Source organism: Medicago truncatula, chromosome 4 (assembly GCF_003473485.1).
Source record: "Medicago truncatula cultivar Jemalong A17 chromosome 4, MtrunA17r5.0-ANR, whole genome shotgun sequence".
Lineage (NCBI taxonomy): Eukaryota > Viridiplantae > Streptophyta > Magnoliopsida > Fabales > Fabaceae > Medicago > Medicago truncatula.
Window position 1 is genome coordinate 31,600,339 of NC_053045.1, and position 14,759 is coordinate 31,615,097.

Genomic DNA, 14,759 nt, shown 5'->3' on the forward strand with positions numbered 1-14,759 from the left:
TAAAATTTTAGTTTTTTGAATTTTTTACAAAATAGGATTATTTTTTGTCCACGTTTTAATTTGTTCTACGTAGTTGGGAACATTGGTAGATAGAAATAAAATTATAATGTTTGATGAAATTTAAAACATTGTTAAAAATATGTTCTGTTTTTACTTTTTAATTTGATTTTAACGTTGAAAACAAAAAAGAAATATTGTCCAAAAAAACCGCAACAATCGATCCAATCCAAACCGCATTGGTTTGGTGTGGATTATATTTTAAAAGTTAACCGAACCAAACCAAACCGCATACTTATTTATCTTGCAGTTCGGATGACTTTTAACCTCAAAACCGAACTAAACTGCACCGCAAACACTAACAAAAGCAATTGTAAAAGTAGCACAAAAAATTGGTCTCCTCCACTTTTCTCGTAGCCTAATTCAATTACCGACAAAAAATAATATACAAATTAGTCCATAAAATTTTAATACAAGAACAAATGAGCTTCTGTTAATTTTGACTCGCTAAAAATCAAGTACATGTTTTGATTGGAGTGATTCTAATAAAATCACGTAATGTCATCATGGTTTTAACAAAAATTACACCTTAAAAGCTTCAACAAAATCACAGTATCATTTTTATTTTGTCAAACTCAATGTGATTTCAAAGATGAATTAAGTAGACAAATCACATATGCTTGATCCAAAAAAGTTGAATTTCTTAGCAAAGGGGCTTCTTCCTTCACTCCTGAATTTTCTTTTTGTCTTTTTTGAATAAGCAAAATGTATTCATACAAACCTAATCCAAGACAAGAAGTACAAAGACTAGATCACCAAAGCAGCAACATTTCAAAGTTTCTACATGTGCAGGAAAAACCATACCTATAACATCGACACTGTACAAAATACTAAGCCTGGTAATAGAGGCGCCCAAAACTAAACAGATAAGTGACAACTCTTGAAATTTTACACTGTATGGTAGAATCTTCATTGTCATCTTTTTATTTAGCACCAACAAACAAAGCAAAATATAGTGTGGCGGAAGCAGCTAGCTCTTGAATTTGAGTCTGCTAGTTGGAGGGTCAATCCCTCTGATCAAATACTTCCTTCGTGCATGACTACCACAATGATTCTTTATCTCAATGTACTCTAGAAATCTATTGCCTATTAGAGAGACATATACAAATAGAGTATCAATTTCTCACTTCTTTAGGTCAATAATTAATTAATAGTAATTTAACAAGAAAATAGTTGATGTAAAACCAAAAATTTATGTAATTTAATTAAGTCTATTCTACACAAACTGGTGAGGTTTGCTCTTAATGTGTATAAGCATCAGTCTTGTTCATTTCTGATCATCATAAGGCAGAATTACAGCAAACACATCCATGATTTTCTGCAACAGTTTGATATATTACAGCAAGCATAATGCCAATTCCATACACTTACCATTAAAATGAAAAACTTGGTGAAGATAATTTTCTGCAATGTTTCGGAATAAATTGTAGAAAACTCTGAATATTTATGACAGAGAAAACTCTAATTAAGTCTTAACTTGTGCTAAAGTTCTATACATACTCAGGTTAACAAGCTTCTCATTTTTCATGCTTTTTCAAAAAAAACATATGCAAGTGCACAACTGACTTTGGCTATTGAACATTTTAAATATAATTCCCTTCTACTCAATCACTACAAAAATTAAGAGCTCGGGAAGCATAGCACTGAATTATGTCAATCATTCTTAAGCAGCTATGATAAATCCAATAATATTAATTTTTTGTTAAGAATAAGTGTTCAGTCTTGGCTAACTCTGGTTCATAGATTCCTTCAAATATATTGTGCAAGACACATTTTCAAATCATAATTTTCATTAATTCCAGCATTATAATACACAAGGGGGATCGAGTAGATCCCATTAGTTCATAACAGCTTTGAAAAGGTAAAATTTAAAGAATTTAAAAGTCTAATGGTGCTTAAACTAACAATCCAGTAAACAAGAACTCCAAAACAGCGACGACATAGTTTCAAGTTTAAGAACTTGTAAACTTGGCCAATTCACCGGGCAGAACAAGCCTGACTGCGGTCTGAATTTCCCTTGAAGTGATTGTTGGCTTCTTGTTGTAGCGAGCAAGTCTGGAGTATTCTTGAGCGAGCTTCTCAAAGATATCGTTGATGAAATGATTCATGATTAGGGTGCTTTGATCATCTTCTATTAGAAGCGGTAGTTTCAGACATTGGTCTTGATGCTGTCTTAGATGAACAGCCAGCGAGCTTATTGTTTGTAGAAGCTGTATTGCGGAATTTCGCCTGGTGTGGTGTGTGTGGCTAGTGGCTACCTTACAGAGTATGAGTCAGTTTTGTGTCTAAAGAATATAGCTAGTGCTGCGAAGTCTTGGAAGAAACCAATTTTTTCATTTTGCTTCGCTTCAGCCGTTCAGCGGAAATATCGTGGGATACATATTGTTTCTACAATTTTAATCCTTGTAAACTTTATTTGGCTATGGTGTTGTAGATTTATTCGTATGATGTGATCTTGGAGCCGTTGTTTGGTTTGTGGGTCGTCGGTGAGCAGAGACATTTTAGGAGATTGATGAATGGCTACACTAGACCTGAGAAAGAACTTAAATGATTTCCACCCTCTTCTGAAAACGCCATGCTAAATCCTAACCAATTTGCTTTTACGTACCAAACTCTTGAGGAAAAAACAGACATTCAAAACTAGGTGATCAACGGATTTCCCCTCACCATAACCAACCACTAACGCAAACTTGATCATTACTATCCATAATCCCCCACCTCGCAAAATTAGCTCTGGGTGGAACTTTTTTAAGATCGTTCCCCCTTTGCAATATAGAATTAAATTTAAACAATATGTTGATATATCCTTGAGCTGGATATAGAATCAACACAGCATGTGATTCTCTCTCTGGCTCACCTCTGAACTATCGTGTGTGAATGTTAAGATGGTATGTGCTTAAAAGACAGTATATAAGCTTGTGCTTTTAATGAGAAAAAAACTACATTTACAAATCCAGTTTTAAAAATACCAAGTTACACAGACAGATAGAAATTTTCAAAGTTCTAATATTAAGAAATAAAAATTTGTCCATCAAACTCAACAATTGTTAGGCAATTAAAGGTTAATTCTTATAACACAATATGAACAATTATAAATCTTTACAATATACACAGATTCTGTAAAATTTATTCATAGATTACAATCAATTACAACCAGCTGGTTTTCAAACAAAAAATTACAACCTAATTGTCTTGCTTCATCCATGACGCAAGCAAACTAAGTTAATGTGAACAGTCAGATTTCTCATCATAAGCACACGATATCTAGATATATAATTGAATCAGAGCAAACTAAGCTGTGTAACAGTTTTTACGGTTAACAAAATTCCAGAACTCATGCTTTCTGATAAAATTTAAACAGATGCACCAACAACCAAATTGAACAATACAAACATTTTCAAAGCCATATATCATTAATTTCATCAATATGATACAAAAAAGAACCAGCCCATCCTATTAGTTCATTACAACTTTAAAAAAAGCAAATAACAAACTACAAATTAAAAATATCTAACGATTCTTGAGCACAACAAAGGCCACCGATTTTCTCTCAGATCTAAGAACTAGTAAACTTGGTCACAGCCTTGGTGCCTTCAGAAACAGCATGCTTGGCCAATTCACCAGGAAGAACAAGTCTGACTGCAGTCTGAATTTCCCTTGAAGTGATTGTTGGCTTCTTGTTGTAACGAGCAAGTCTGGATGATTCTTGAGCAAGCTTCTCGAAGATATCATTGATGAAACTGTTCATGATACCCATGGCCTTGCTTGAGATACCAATGTCTGGGTGAACTTGTTTCAGAACTTTGAAGATGTAGATCTTGTATGTTTCTACATTCTTCTTGCTTCTCTTCTTCTTCTTCTCTCCGGCTGCGGAGCCACCTTCCTTAGGAAGCTTCTTTCCAGCCTTTGGCTTCTTCTCTGCTGGAGCTTTCTCGGCAACGGTGGACTTCTTCTCCTCAGCGGGTTTCTTCTCCGCTGGCTTCTTCTCTCCCTTTGGCGCCATTGAATTGAATCAGAGAAATTGAGAAACTGAAACTTTGGAAATAGTTAGGGTTTGAAAATTGAGAAAGAAAATGATTGTGAATTGGAAGGAGATTGAAGTGAGCTATATATAAAAGCGATTTCACGTTCTGATTGGTTGTTGAAGATTCACACGGATCGATGACGTGGATTTTCTGGTGTTTTTTTATATATCTTTTTTGGAAAAGCGGTAGAGTGAAACGGTATGATTTCCGATTCTTCACATGGATTGATGAGTTGGCCGTTGCCATTTCCGTTGAATTACTGTGTAAATGGACGGTTGAAATTACGTTACTATATTTTCTCATCGGATCAATTTTAGTAGTACTGCTTTTCATTTCCATTGGCGCCTAACTCTCAAGGAACTTTGCCTCCACTACATTTTTAAATTTAGGGAAGCAATCAATTTGGTTCATACAATCAGTCTCTTTAATTTGTGCCAAATATTAATTTTTAAAATTTATAATAGTTATTATATATAAAATAAATACGAAAGTGTTTTATTCTAGGGTTAAATATGTTTTTGATCCCTATAAATATGTCAACTTTTCGTTTTAGTCCCTCTAAAATTTTCCTTCAACTTTTAGTCCTATAAAATTTTCAATCACTACTTTTGGTCCCTATTTTTAATTTAATTTATGTATTTTTTAATGAAATTGTGCAGAAATGTGTCAAATATTCTAAAAACAATTCCTAAAAAAAATTAGATTTTTTTAACAAAACACAAATTAAATATGAATTTTTAACCATAAAGAATATAAAAATTCATATTAAATTCATGTTTTGTTAAAAAATTCTTAATTTTTTTTGGAGTCATTCTTATAATATTTTGAATTTTTCTGGAAAATTTTATTAAATAATATGAATTCTACATATGAGTTTACTTTAAAAGAGGGACCAAAAGTGAAGATTGAAAACTTTATAGGGACTAAAAGTTGAAGGAAAATTTTAGAAGGACTAAAACGAAAAGTTGACATATTTATAGGAACCAAAAACATATTTAACCCTTTATTCTATTCACTGTTGTATTAAAATATTGAGCTACTTAAAAAGGTGAGTTGTGTCAAATTTGTCAATTATATAAAATTAATCCCTAAATTATAGTTTAATCAAGGCTTAAATATGCATTTCATCCCTGTAATTATAGGCCATTTGATTTTTCATCCCTGAGCTTACTAATCATCCCATTTTGCCCCTGTAAAAATTACCCATTTAAAATTCCGTCCCTCTTCCTGATTAATCACTGCCACGTCATCAAATTAGCAAAATGGCATGGGAATGGACAAAAATACCCTCAAATTAATCTTCTTCACTCCTTCAAGCTTCCCTTGAGAAACCTGATTCATTTTTTCTTCTTTGAGAAATCATCAATCTCCCTGCTTCATTCTTTTTCTTCAAGTTTCCAAACAGAACACATGCAATAAAGCGATAGTGAAAAAAGAAAATGAACCAATAAAGGAGAAGGAAGATGAAACCTCAATCCAGACGGAATTGGTAGTGCACGTGGTGGTTGTTGGAGGAAGGAGCTGCTCGTGGCGGTGCTCTGATCAAATATGACGGTAACGGCGACGTAGATCGATTTACGGCAGTGTTGAATGTGATTGATGTTGCAGCTATTTCCACTCATTTCTATAAATATGACGGTATCAGCCTTTTTTTATTTTTGGATATGGGTGATGGATTTTGATGAGTTTGAACACGTTGATATTGGAGGTTATGGGTGGATTATTAGTTGACGATGAAGTGGAAGAGGATGAGGAAGAAGGAGGGGTATTTTTGTCCATTCCCATGTCATTTTGCTAATTTGATGACGTGGCAGTGATTAATCGGGAAGAGGGACGAAATTTGAAATGATTAATTTTTACAGTGGCAAAATGGGAGGATTAGTAAGCTCAGGAATGAAAAATCAAATGACCTATAATTACAGGGATGAAATGCATATTTAAGCCTTTAATCAATATAGTAGTACTTTGTTGTACACTTGGTTCATCAAATACTAAATGAGAAAGCCTCCCAAGCAGTGAAAGGTTAAAGGAAGGTTAGGGCATCTGAGTGACGGAATCTAAAGTCCACTAATTAAGTGGGTAGGTCTTGAGGACCTTAGATTAAATTAAAGCTTAGTAGAATTAGACAATAATGAAGTCATTTGGGTTAGACTTGTGTTGTTGACCGATCATCGTTCTATTAAAGAGAATCACACATATGCTAATTTTTTTCATACAAAAGTATCCAAAGAGATATAAGGGCATCTCGAATGGGATAATTGATCTTGGTTGCTGAACTTGATTTTTGTGGGCCTAAATTGCCACATTTCATTTAAGCAATCTTAATCAATTTTCCTTCAAAGGTGATTTACACGGGGTGTTTCTCCTTCTAAAATGTTGAAAAACGTGTTGGACGTGTTTAAAACATTAATGTCATTGTTTGAATCCGTAGTACCAAAAAAATCATGTCAAATCCACAAGTCATATGATGCAACTGCCTCAAGCATGATCGTTGGTTTCCCATTATCTCCTCGACAAAATTGTCATTTCCAAGCCATTAGACAATTTTCCCGTTCCCAATGCATACAATCAATGGAACCTAACATCGTACTTTAAGCAAGCATTTAGTGTCTTCATTGTTAGGCCATTTCAAGTACTAAGGCCCAAAAATTGTGTGCACTCATGTTACAAACCTCTCTAAACACTCCAGACACAATCATCCACACCATCAGCAGGAACTCCATATGCTAACAAACGAAGAGTGACAATGCACTTCTGCAGTGGTGAAAGGCCTAATCTACGAACTGCATCAACCCTTGTTTGGAAGTAATCATCATGATTTCTATGGGCTTCAACAATTCGAAGAAACGCATGTCTTCGTATTTTGAACCTTCGGTGAAATTGATCGTCTGCGTGTACAAGATTTGCAGAGGAGTAGTCGTTAAATAAGCAAGTATGTCCTTCTTCACGACTTTGATTTATCACCCTTATTTTTTGTCTGCGACTAGTGTTGTTTTCAGCTTGTTGCCCTTCACGTATCAATCATACCACTTCTCTTGCAGGGTTGTCCTCAAAGCATTCATCTTACACTTGGTTCCATATTGCATCGGAGTTAGTGTTAGGATCCATTGTACACATGATATATGAAAATAAGAGAATTATATAGTATTAGAAAACGAGAGAAGGTTGAATAGATGATAGGATTGGTAATGTTCTCTTAAGTTGGTTGTTTATAACGGCTAGTTTTTTAATGGCTATTTTTATAACGGTTAGTTTTTTAACCTCTAGTTTTATAACGGCTAGTTTTTTAATTGCTAGTTTTATTAACAATCTTAATAACATTTACATATAAATTCAAAATTCAATTAACTTGAATGAACACCAACGACTAAATTTTATATGAAATGATTGAAATTTAACTTGAATGAACATTAAATTTAAGTTATACGTAAATGATTTTAAACTTGAACCAAACTTGAATTAACCCTAAACGATTAGTTTTCATTTGAAATTATTATAATTAGATAGATTAAATACAAGCTTACAGTAATAAACAACAATACACTTATATGAAATTACAATATTTAATTAATTCATTCCTAACATATGCCTAATACGATTACAACAAAATTTATGATCTCAAAAGTGTGTCTCATACATAGTAGTTGTAACATTTACGATGATTTCATACCACTTTGCCTCATTCTCACCCTCCCTTGCCTTTGCATCTGCCTCCTTATAGCTAATGAAAATGCTAATAGTTGATAATATTATAACATATATTCTCATAGTATATATTTTATTGTATTATATAGTAAAATATAAACTTTTAAATTTAATTCGTATTACTCCTTCAATTTTTTTTTTTTAATTCATATTACGTTCCTTCAAAAAAGAAATCAATCCATATTATGTATTTTTTAGTGTCAATTAAGTTTTTAGTCCCTATAAATATTTACAGATTTGTTTTTAGTCCCAATAAAATAAAGGGTTAAATATGTTTTTGGTCCCTATAAATATGTCAATTTTTCGTTTTAGTCCCTCTAAAATTTTCCTTCAACTTTTAGTCCCTATAAAATTTTCAATCACTACTTTTGATCCCTATTTTTAATTTAATTTTTGTATTTTTTAATGAAATTGTGCAGAAATGTGTCAAATATTCTAAAAACAATTCCTAAAAAAAATTAGATTTTTTTAACAAAATACAAATTAAATATGAATTTTTAACCATAAACAATATAAAAATTCATATTAAATTCATGTTTAGTTAAAAAATTCTTAATTTTTTTTGGAGTCATTCTTATAATATTTTGAATTTTTCTGGAAAATTTTATTAAATAATATGAATTCTACATATGAGTTTACTTTAAAAGAGGGACCAAAAGTGAAGATTGAAAACTTTATAGGGACTAAAAGTTGAAGGAAAAATTTAGAGGGACTAAAACGAAAAGTTGACATATTTATAGGGACCAAAAACATATTTAACTCTAAAATAAAATCACACTTTTTAGTTTCTGTGACATTTTCCTTAAGCATTTTAAGAACTAAAAATGTTGATGAAATTTTTTTATAAGGACTAAAAATGCTAATGGTAAATTTTTATAGGGACTAAAAATGCTGATGGAAAATTTTATAAGGATTAATAAGTGTGATTTTATTTTATAGGGACGAAAAACAAAATTATGAATATTTACAGAGACCATTTACTTAATTAACCCTATTTTTTTAAAGAATAGTTAACTTGTAAAATAAAAAAAATGGATAGTTAAATTTTGAGTTTTTTTATTTTATGTAATAGTGCATATTAAATGCAAAAAAAATAGAAGTAAATCAATATGAATGCAAGAAATCAAAATAAAACACATGGCTTCGCCCGGGTTCGAACCGGAGACCTTCAGTGTGTTAGACTGACGTGATAACCAACTACACCACGAAACCAACTTGTCGCTTCGTTTCAACAAACTGTATATATAATGTAACCTATTACATTGTCTCTTATTTCCCTTTATTACGCTGCATATTTCAATTATCCTATTTTCTTCTCTTCTTCTCTCTCACAAAAAAAACTTCACAACCCCTCGACGAAACCCTAACTTTTTCACGATCCTTCTTCTTCCTCTTCCTCCCTCTCGTTGAACTCTCAAAATCACAACCATGTCTGCAGCACTCGATATGACCCTCGACGACATCATTAAGAACAACAAAAAATCCGGATCCGGTAACCCTAGAGGAGGCCGTTCCAGACCCGGACCCGCTTCCGGACCTGGACCCGCTCGCCGTATTCTTAATCGCGCCGGTAACCGCGCCGCACCTTACTCCGCCGCTAAGGTAACTAGCTTGCTTCTCTCACTTGTTCAATTTTTGTATGGTTTGTTTGCTTTTTGATTCCAAACCCTAATTTTTTGTTTGGATTTGATTTGTTTTGGTTTTAGGCGCCGGAGACGACGTGGCAGCATGATTTGTATGCAGATCAGCATGTAGCTGCGGCGGCGTATCCAGCAGCTCAAGGTGGTCGTGCTCCTTCTATTGAAACTGGAACCAAGCTCTATATTTCTAATTTGGATTATGGTGTTTCCAATGATGATATTAAGGTATTATCTCTTTTTCAGCATGACATGTTAATATTAGTGAATTTTGTTAGTGATTTTATGTGTATGTTATTCTAGTGATTTATAGATCCATTTTTATGGCCCTGTTTGGATAATCAACTTATAGTGTAAGCGATTATGTATAAGCTACTCCAAAATGAAAAACTATTTTTATAGCAAAAGATAAAATGAAGTTAAGTTGTTTTCTTATAAGCTATAAGCTGTTTTCATAAGAGATCTTGAAAAACTTATGAATATAAGTTGAAAATAACTTATTAACATGTCATAAGCTTTTTTCATAAGTTCTCCGAAACAGTCTTACCATACTTATGCTAGTAGATAAGCTCAAATATGCCAATCCAAACCGACTTTTTATGGTAAAAGGTATTTAAAAAGTGATTTAAGGAAAAGCTATGGAAAAAATCATAAATATATGCAAAGGCATTTTTTTCCTCTTCATATGATTTAATGATATTAGTGATTAGTGAAGTAGTATCTGGAAATTTGTTTGGGCACCTGTATTGCTATCTGATATTGTGTGAGAGTATGCTCGGAGAGTGGGAAGGTTGGGTTTTAAATTAGTCTAGTTCTATGGTGCACAAGTAAGATAGTGTTGTACCATGCCCATTTTTTCCACCATTGGATTAATAAGTTCCGCCACATCTAACTTGATCCAATGGTGGAAACAAACATGCTTATGGTACGACTCCGACCTCATTTGTGCACCATAGAACTAAACCAGCATTTAAATCAATCTGGATTTTTGCTTGATGCTATAACTTTTCTTTTCTTATGCGCTCAAGATGTTGCCACTGACTTTAAATAAACATTTTTATGCAGCTATAGCTTGTAGCATTGTTCATGCATGTGGAATTTGATTTCTAATTGGCTTCTCTTTTTTAACTTGTGAAAAAAAGTATTTCGAAATAGTAGCTTATATTCATATGATTACTGGCTTCTATTAGGGTTTGGGTCATTGAATTTGAATTTGATTAGCTTATGTTTACGTGTCTCAATTTTTTCAGAAGCTCTACATATGCTTCATGATAAATATTTTATAAGCTTGCAATGAGTATTTTATTAGCTGTGAATTCTAAACTTCTTATAATTGGAAAGCTCCCATATGTTTAAAGCTAGTCCAAGCAGGGCTTATACAAAGAAGATAATGTATTAGTGTGCTTTAAAGTAGTTGAACGTAAAATGTACTCTTACATTGCAGCATTATCGGGCTTTAAAATCTTGAGGTGCTAGCTAGGTCTTTAGAAAAGAAGCTCAAAATTTAAAAACGTGAAGTACAACATCTTTCTATTTGCATTGATATTCTTTTACGAAATCAATGAATTGTTCAAGCATGCAATAAGTTACCCTAAATATTAAAGGTTCCTTTTACCAATTCATAAGATGCTTGCGAGCTATTGTTCGAAAGTCTGATACTAGTTGTTCTTTTAACTTGCTGTTTTACTCCGTTTAGCATCATAGATTAGTGACCAAGTTATATGGCTTAGATTTCAATTGTTTTAATGTTGTGATAAATGGTGCTACCGTCACATCTTAAATGTACTATAAAGGCACTCTTACGGCACCTAGCCTGTGCCCTGTGTGCCTTAGGCATGCCTTCAACTACACTGATCTGCCTTCCTTCTACCCAGAACTAAAACTCAATATGCTTACTTTACTATTTTAGTATTTGTGAAGGAAGCCACCTATTAGATTGTAATTTTGCATTCTTTCAAAATATGTGAATATATATAGGCTCCTTGTTTTACAATTAATATTTAGAATTCTATTTTTACATTATGCAGGAGTTGTTTTCTGAAGTTGGTGACTTGAAACGGCACGGCGTTCATTATGACAGGAGTGGCAGATCGAAGGTATCTTTGTCCAGTTGGCTTAATTTGGTCGTTCTGATCAATTCTTTCTGTCGTGCTATAGTTTAGAAAAAAAACTCTTTTTCATAGGGTACCGCAGAAGTAGTCTTCTCACGGAGACAAGATGCTGTAGCTGCTGTGAAGAGATACAACAATGTTCAACTAGATGGGAAACCAATGAAGATAGAGATTGTTGGAACCAACATTTCTACACCTGGTGCGGCTCCTGTTGTAAATGCACCCATTGGAAATTTTAATGGAATTCCTCAAAGGTATTCACTGGTTTCTTGAATGTGCTTTACTGATATGTTTTTTGAAGTGCAAACCTTTCTACATTCTATTTGCTTCCTGTATGGGGCTAATTATTGGATACTCAAATGGTGATTTTGGGTGTGCACACGTGTGATTTAATTTTTGTTTTATCCTTGCTGCTATACTTGATTAACTCATACTTTACGATGATCACAATCAGTTGACATCTGTTATTTGTTGTCCTTGTTACGAGGAATTTTCAATCTTTATAATGGTAAAAAGCTTTTGGATTCAATTTTCTGAGTCAGTTTTTTCCCCATTCTTTGACGTATTGGAAGTATACTATCAACTGTTCTTTTCATCCTTTGACTTATTGGAAGTCTAGACTGTTTTTTATATCCCCTTGTTGGACCCTATATCAGTAAATTGCTGCTAACAAATTCTGGTCGCTAGTTAGTTCTAAATACCCTGTGCATATGGATGTGAGTGTACCATGTTTCTTTGTTCTTAATAACTGTGTTCCATTTTTGGATCTCGTTTTTTGAAATTTTAATTTGAATATTTTTGACACACAGGAAACCACTGATACTGTTGCGAAGAACTTTTGTTTGACTGTATTATTAATTTGGTATTATTTTTCATGCATTAAAAATAACTGAAACTTATCTGTTTTGAGCAGTGGGCAAGGCAGAGTTGGAGAATTTCGAGGGCCGGGAGGAAGAGGTCAAGGCATTCGAAGAAATCGAGGACGTGGAAGAGGTAGCGGTGGACCCCGTGGTGGTGGTCGTGGTGGAGGTCGTGGTAGAGGCCGTGATGATAAAGTATCTGCAGAAGATCTTGATGCTGAGCTGGAGAAGTATCATGCTGAGGCCATGCAATTAAACTGAAGGAGTTATCTTAGTTCTGTTTTCTTCTTGCTTTTACATCTATGGTTATTAGGTGCGCATTGTGATGGATGACCACATATGTTTATGTATTTGGAGCCCTATGTTTTAGGGAAGGGAAAAAACTTGAGTGAAAACTGTTGCTTGATATGGAGTTTGGGCTTCTGTTGTCTAAAATATTCGTATTCCTTGGGAATGTATGAACTTTGAGTTATCAGAAGTCAGCTTGTAATGTGCATGCACTCTAGGTTACTTTCATTGACGTTATTAATTTGTTTATCAACAAGTGGATTAATGAAGTGGGAGGTGGGAACCATGCTCTCATCTATCAATGCACAGAAAAATCTTTGGCTGCAAAATGTGGGATGCTGCAGATTTTACTCACCACTGCCTTGTTATGATTAAACTGTTACAGCGGAATCTTCAAATAAGGTAGATTCCCGCCACTCCTACCACAACCCTATCCCAAAAGAAGTAATATTTCATCTTTTATTATTTCTATGCTGGTTTGATATATATATATATATATATAAGCTTATAATAAGGTCTGTTATCTTGAGATCTTCCTACTTGTTATAGGGGAGTACATCTTTCCTGACTGGTAATTTTGGCATATATTATTTAGCAAGATGGAACCTATCATCTGTTCTGCTTGCTACGCAGACTCTGATTGTGCTGGTCAAGATTCAGGTCTGCCAACAGAGATAGCATTCCCAGCTCGGGAATTCCAAATGGTCTACCATTGGAGTTAACATTGTGACACATTCATTCATAAAGCTCATCTAGTTTCTCTATTTTGGGATTTGAAATGCACGGTGAACTTGCATTTCTTGAACTGTGGTTGGGGTGAAGTGCGTGCTTGTTATTTTCCACAAGCTATTTACCTTAGATTATATTGTATGGGGTGTGTTGATTGAAGTGCTTGTTATAGGGTGTTAGATCGTAGTGTGGTTTAAAATTAATAGGCGCTGCTGAACAAAATTGCTGTTATATTATTCAGGGTGGCTGTTCAAATTGACAGGCGTCGGTATATGCCTCCCTATTTGTTGGAAATACGCTTAAATTTAGATTTAAGCACATAAAGTTGTCTGTATAAAATGATAACAATGTAATATATAATTAATAATAAAAAATATTGATGGTAAAATGATATTAATATTTTAGGTTTTGAATATAAAAGTTTTTCATAACGAAAGGCATTTGAAAGAAAAAAAGCTATATGTATGTGGGTGACTAAGTCAGCCATTAGTACATGTTACAATTTTTTTCCTCGTAAGTTATTAGAGACACTTAATGTTCCTACCACTACCCTTGATGTTATTAGAGGCACTGTTAAGCACTATATGTAGGCAGTTCTCTAACATAGGTTCACACGTTGAGTGCTTAAGCTAGAACAAATTCCGTCAATAGATGTAACAACTTTTACAAGGGAGATACTAAAAAAAGAATAAAGTAACAACTTTTGCATTGAAAATTGTACGGTTATGAATTAACATAGTTGTAAATCTCTGGTGGATGACTTATTTAATCTTTTGGTTGAGGTTGGATTTGTAGTTTTGTTCGAATATAGATTAGTTTGCTCGAATTTCTAGATTTTTGAGCAATGTACTAATGTAGGGCTTTTAGATATATCAGAATAACTAATTACAAAGAATAGAAATACCACTTGATGCAAACCGAATAAATCAAATATAACCACAAAAGCAATATTGATTTTAGAAAGAAAATGTTGAATTTGTCTCCATTTTCAAAAAGTAAATATCAAGGCCGGCCTAAGAACCAACCCAAGAAAAGTCTTTAAAAAATTAATTTGGTTATAATTTATATGATAAATTATAGACATTTGCATAACTTAATTGATTATTAGAAAGGTCTTAATTACTCTTAGTCATGAATTCAAATTCTTGTCTCCACAAATATATTTTATCATTAAAACATTATTTTTTTTTATCATAAATTCACCGTGTTTACCTCTCATAAAGAATTCTACTCCCACTGTTTTAAAATTACTGTCATTAAAAACTTTTACATGGATTAAAAAATATATTAAAAGCACTAAAAAAAATAATATTAAAAGCACTCAAAAAAAAAATATTAAATTTGTCA

The 14,759-nt window shown here is 33.2% G+C and overlaps 2 protein-coding genes and 1 non-coding gene across 3 annotated transcripts; 1 reads left to right on the top strand and 2 right to left on the bottom strand.

Moving 5' to 3' along the window:
• Window positions 1–3,435: 3,435 nt before the first annotated feature.
• On the bottom strand, window positions 3,436–4,147 carry LOC25492478 (probable histone H2B.1). Its single transcript, XM_013600627.3, has one exon. It carries the CDS (start codon window positions 4,058–4,060, stop codon window positions 3,614–3,616), a length of 447 nt encoding a protein of 148 aa, XP_013456081.2. The 5' UTR covers window positions 4,061–4,147; the 3' UTR covers window positions 3,436–3,613.
• A 4,778-nt stretch (window positions 4,148–8,925) lies between these two features.
• Window positions 8,926–8,999, bottom strand: TRNAV-AAC (transfer RNA valine (anticodon AAC)). The gene has a single exon. It is a non-coding gene; the product is annotated as a tRNA-Val (tRNA).
• Window positions 9,000–9,076: 77 nt separating this feature from the next.
• On the top strand, window positions 9,077–12,936 carry LOC25492480 (THO complex subunit 4A). The gene is made up of 5 exons (XM_024782155.2): window positions 9,077–9,389; window positions 9,494–9,652; window positions 11,452–11,520; window positions 11,608–11,789; window positions 12,449–12,936. The coding sequence occupies exons 1-5, from the start codon at window positions 9,216–9,218 to the stop codon at window positions 12,654–12,656; spliced, it is 792 nt and encodes a 263-aa protein (XP_024637923.1). The 5' UTR covers window positions 9,077–9,215; the 3' UTR covers window positions 12,657–12,936.
• The last annotated feature ends 1,823 nt before the right edge of the window (window positions 12,937–14,759 follow it).

Coding starts and splice junctions, on each gene's coding strand:
- LOC25492478 (XM_013600627.3), bottom strand. CDS start 4,060: ATGGCGCCAAAGGGAGAGAAGAAGCCAGCGGAGAAGAAACCCGCTGAG.
- LOC25492480 (XM_024782155.2), top strand. CDS start 9,216: ATGTCTGCAGCACTCGATATGACCCTCGACGACATCATTAAGAACAAC. Junction 9,390..9,493: donor CACCTTACTCCGCCGCTAAG/GTAACTAGCTTG, acceptor TTTTGGTTTTAG/GCGCCGGAGACGACGTGGCA. Junction 11,790..12,448: donor TTTAATGGAATTCCTCAAAG/GTATTCACTGGT, acceptor TGTTTTGAGCAG/TGGGCAAGGCAGAGTTGGAG.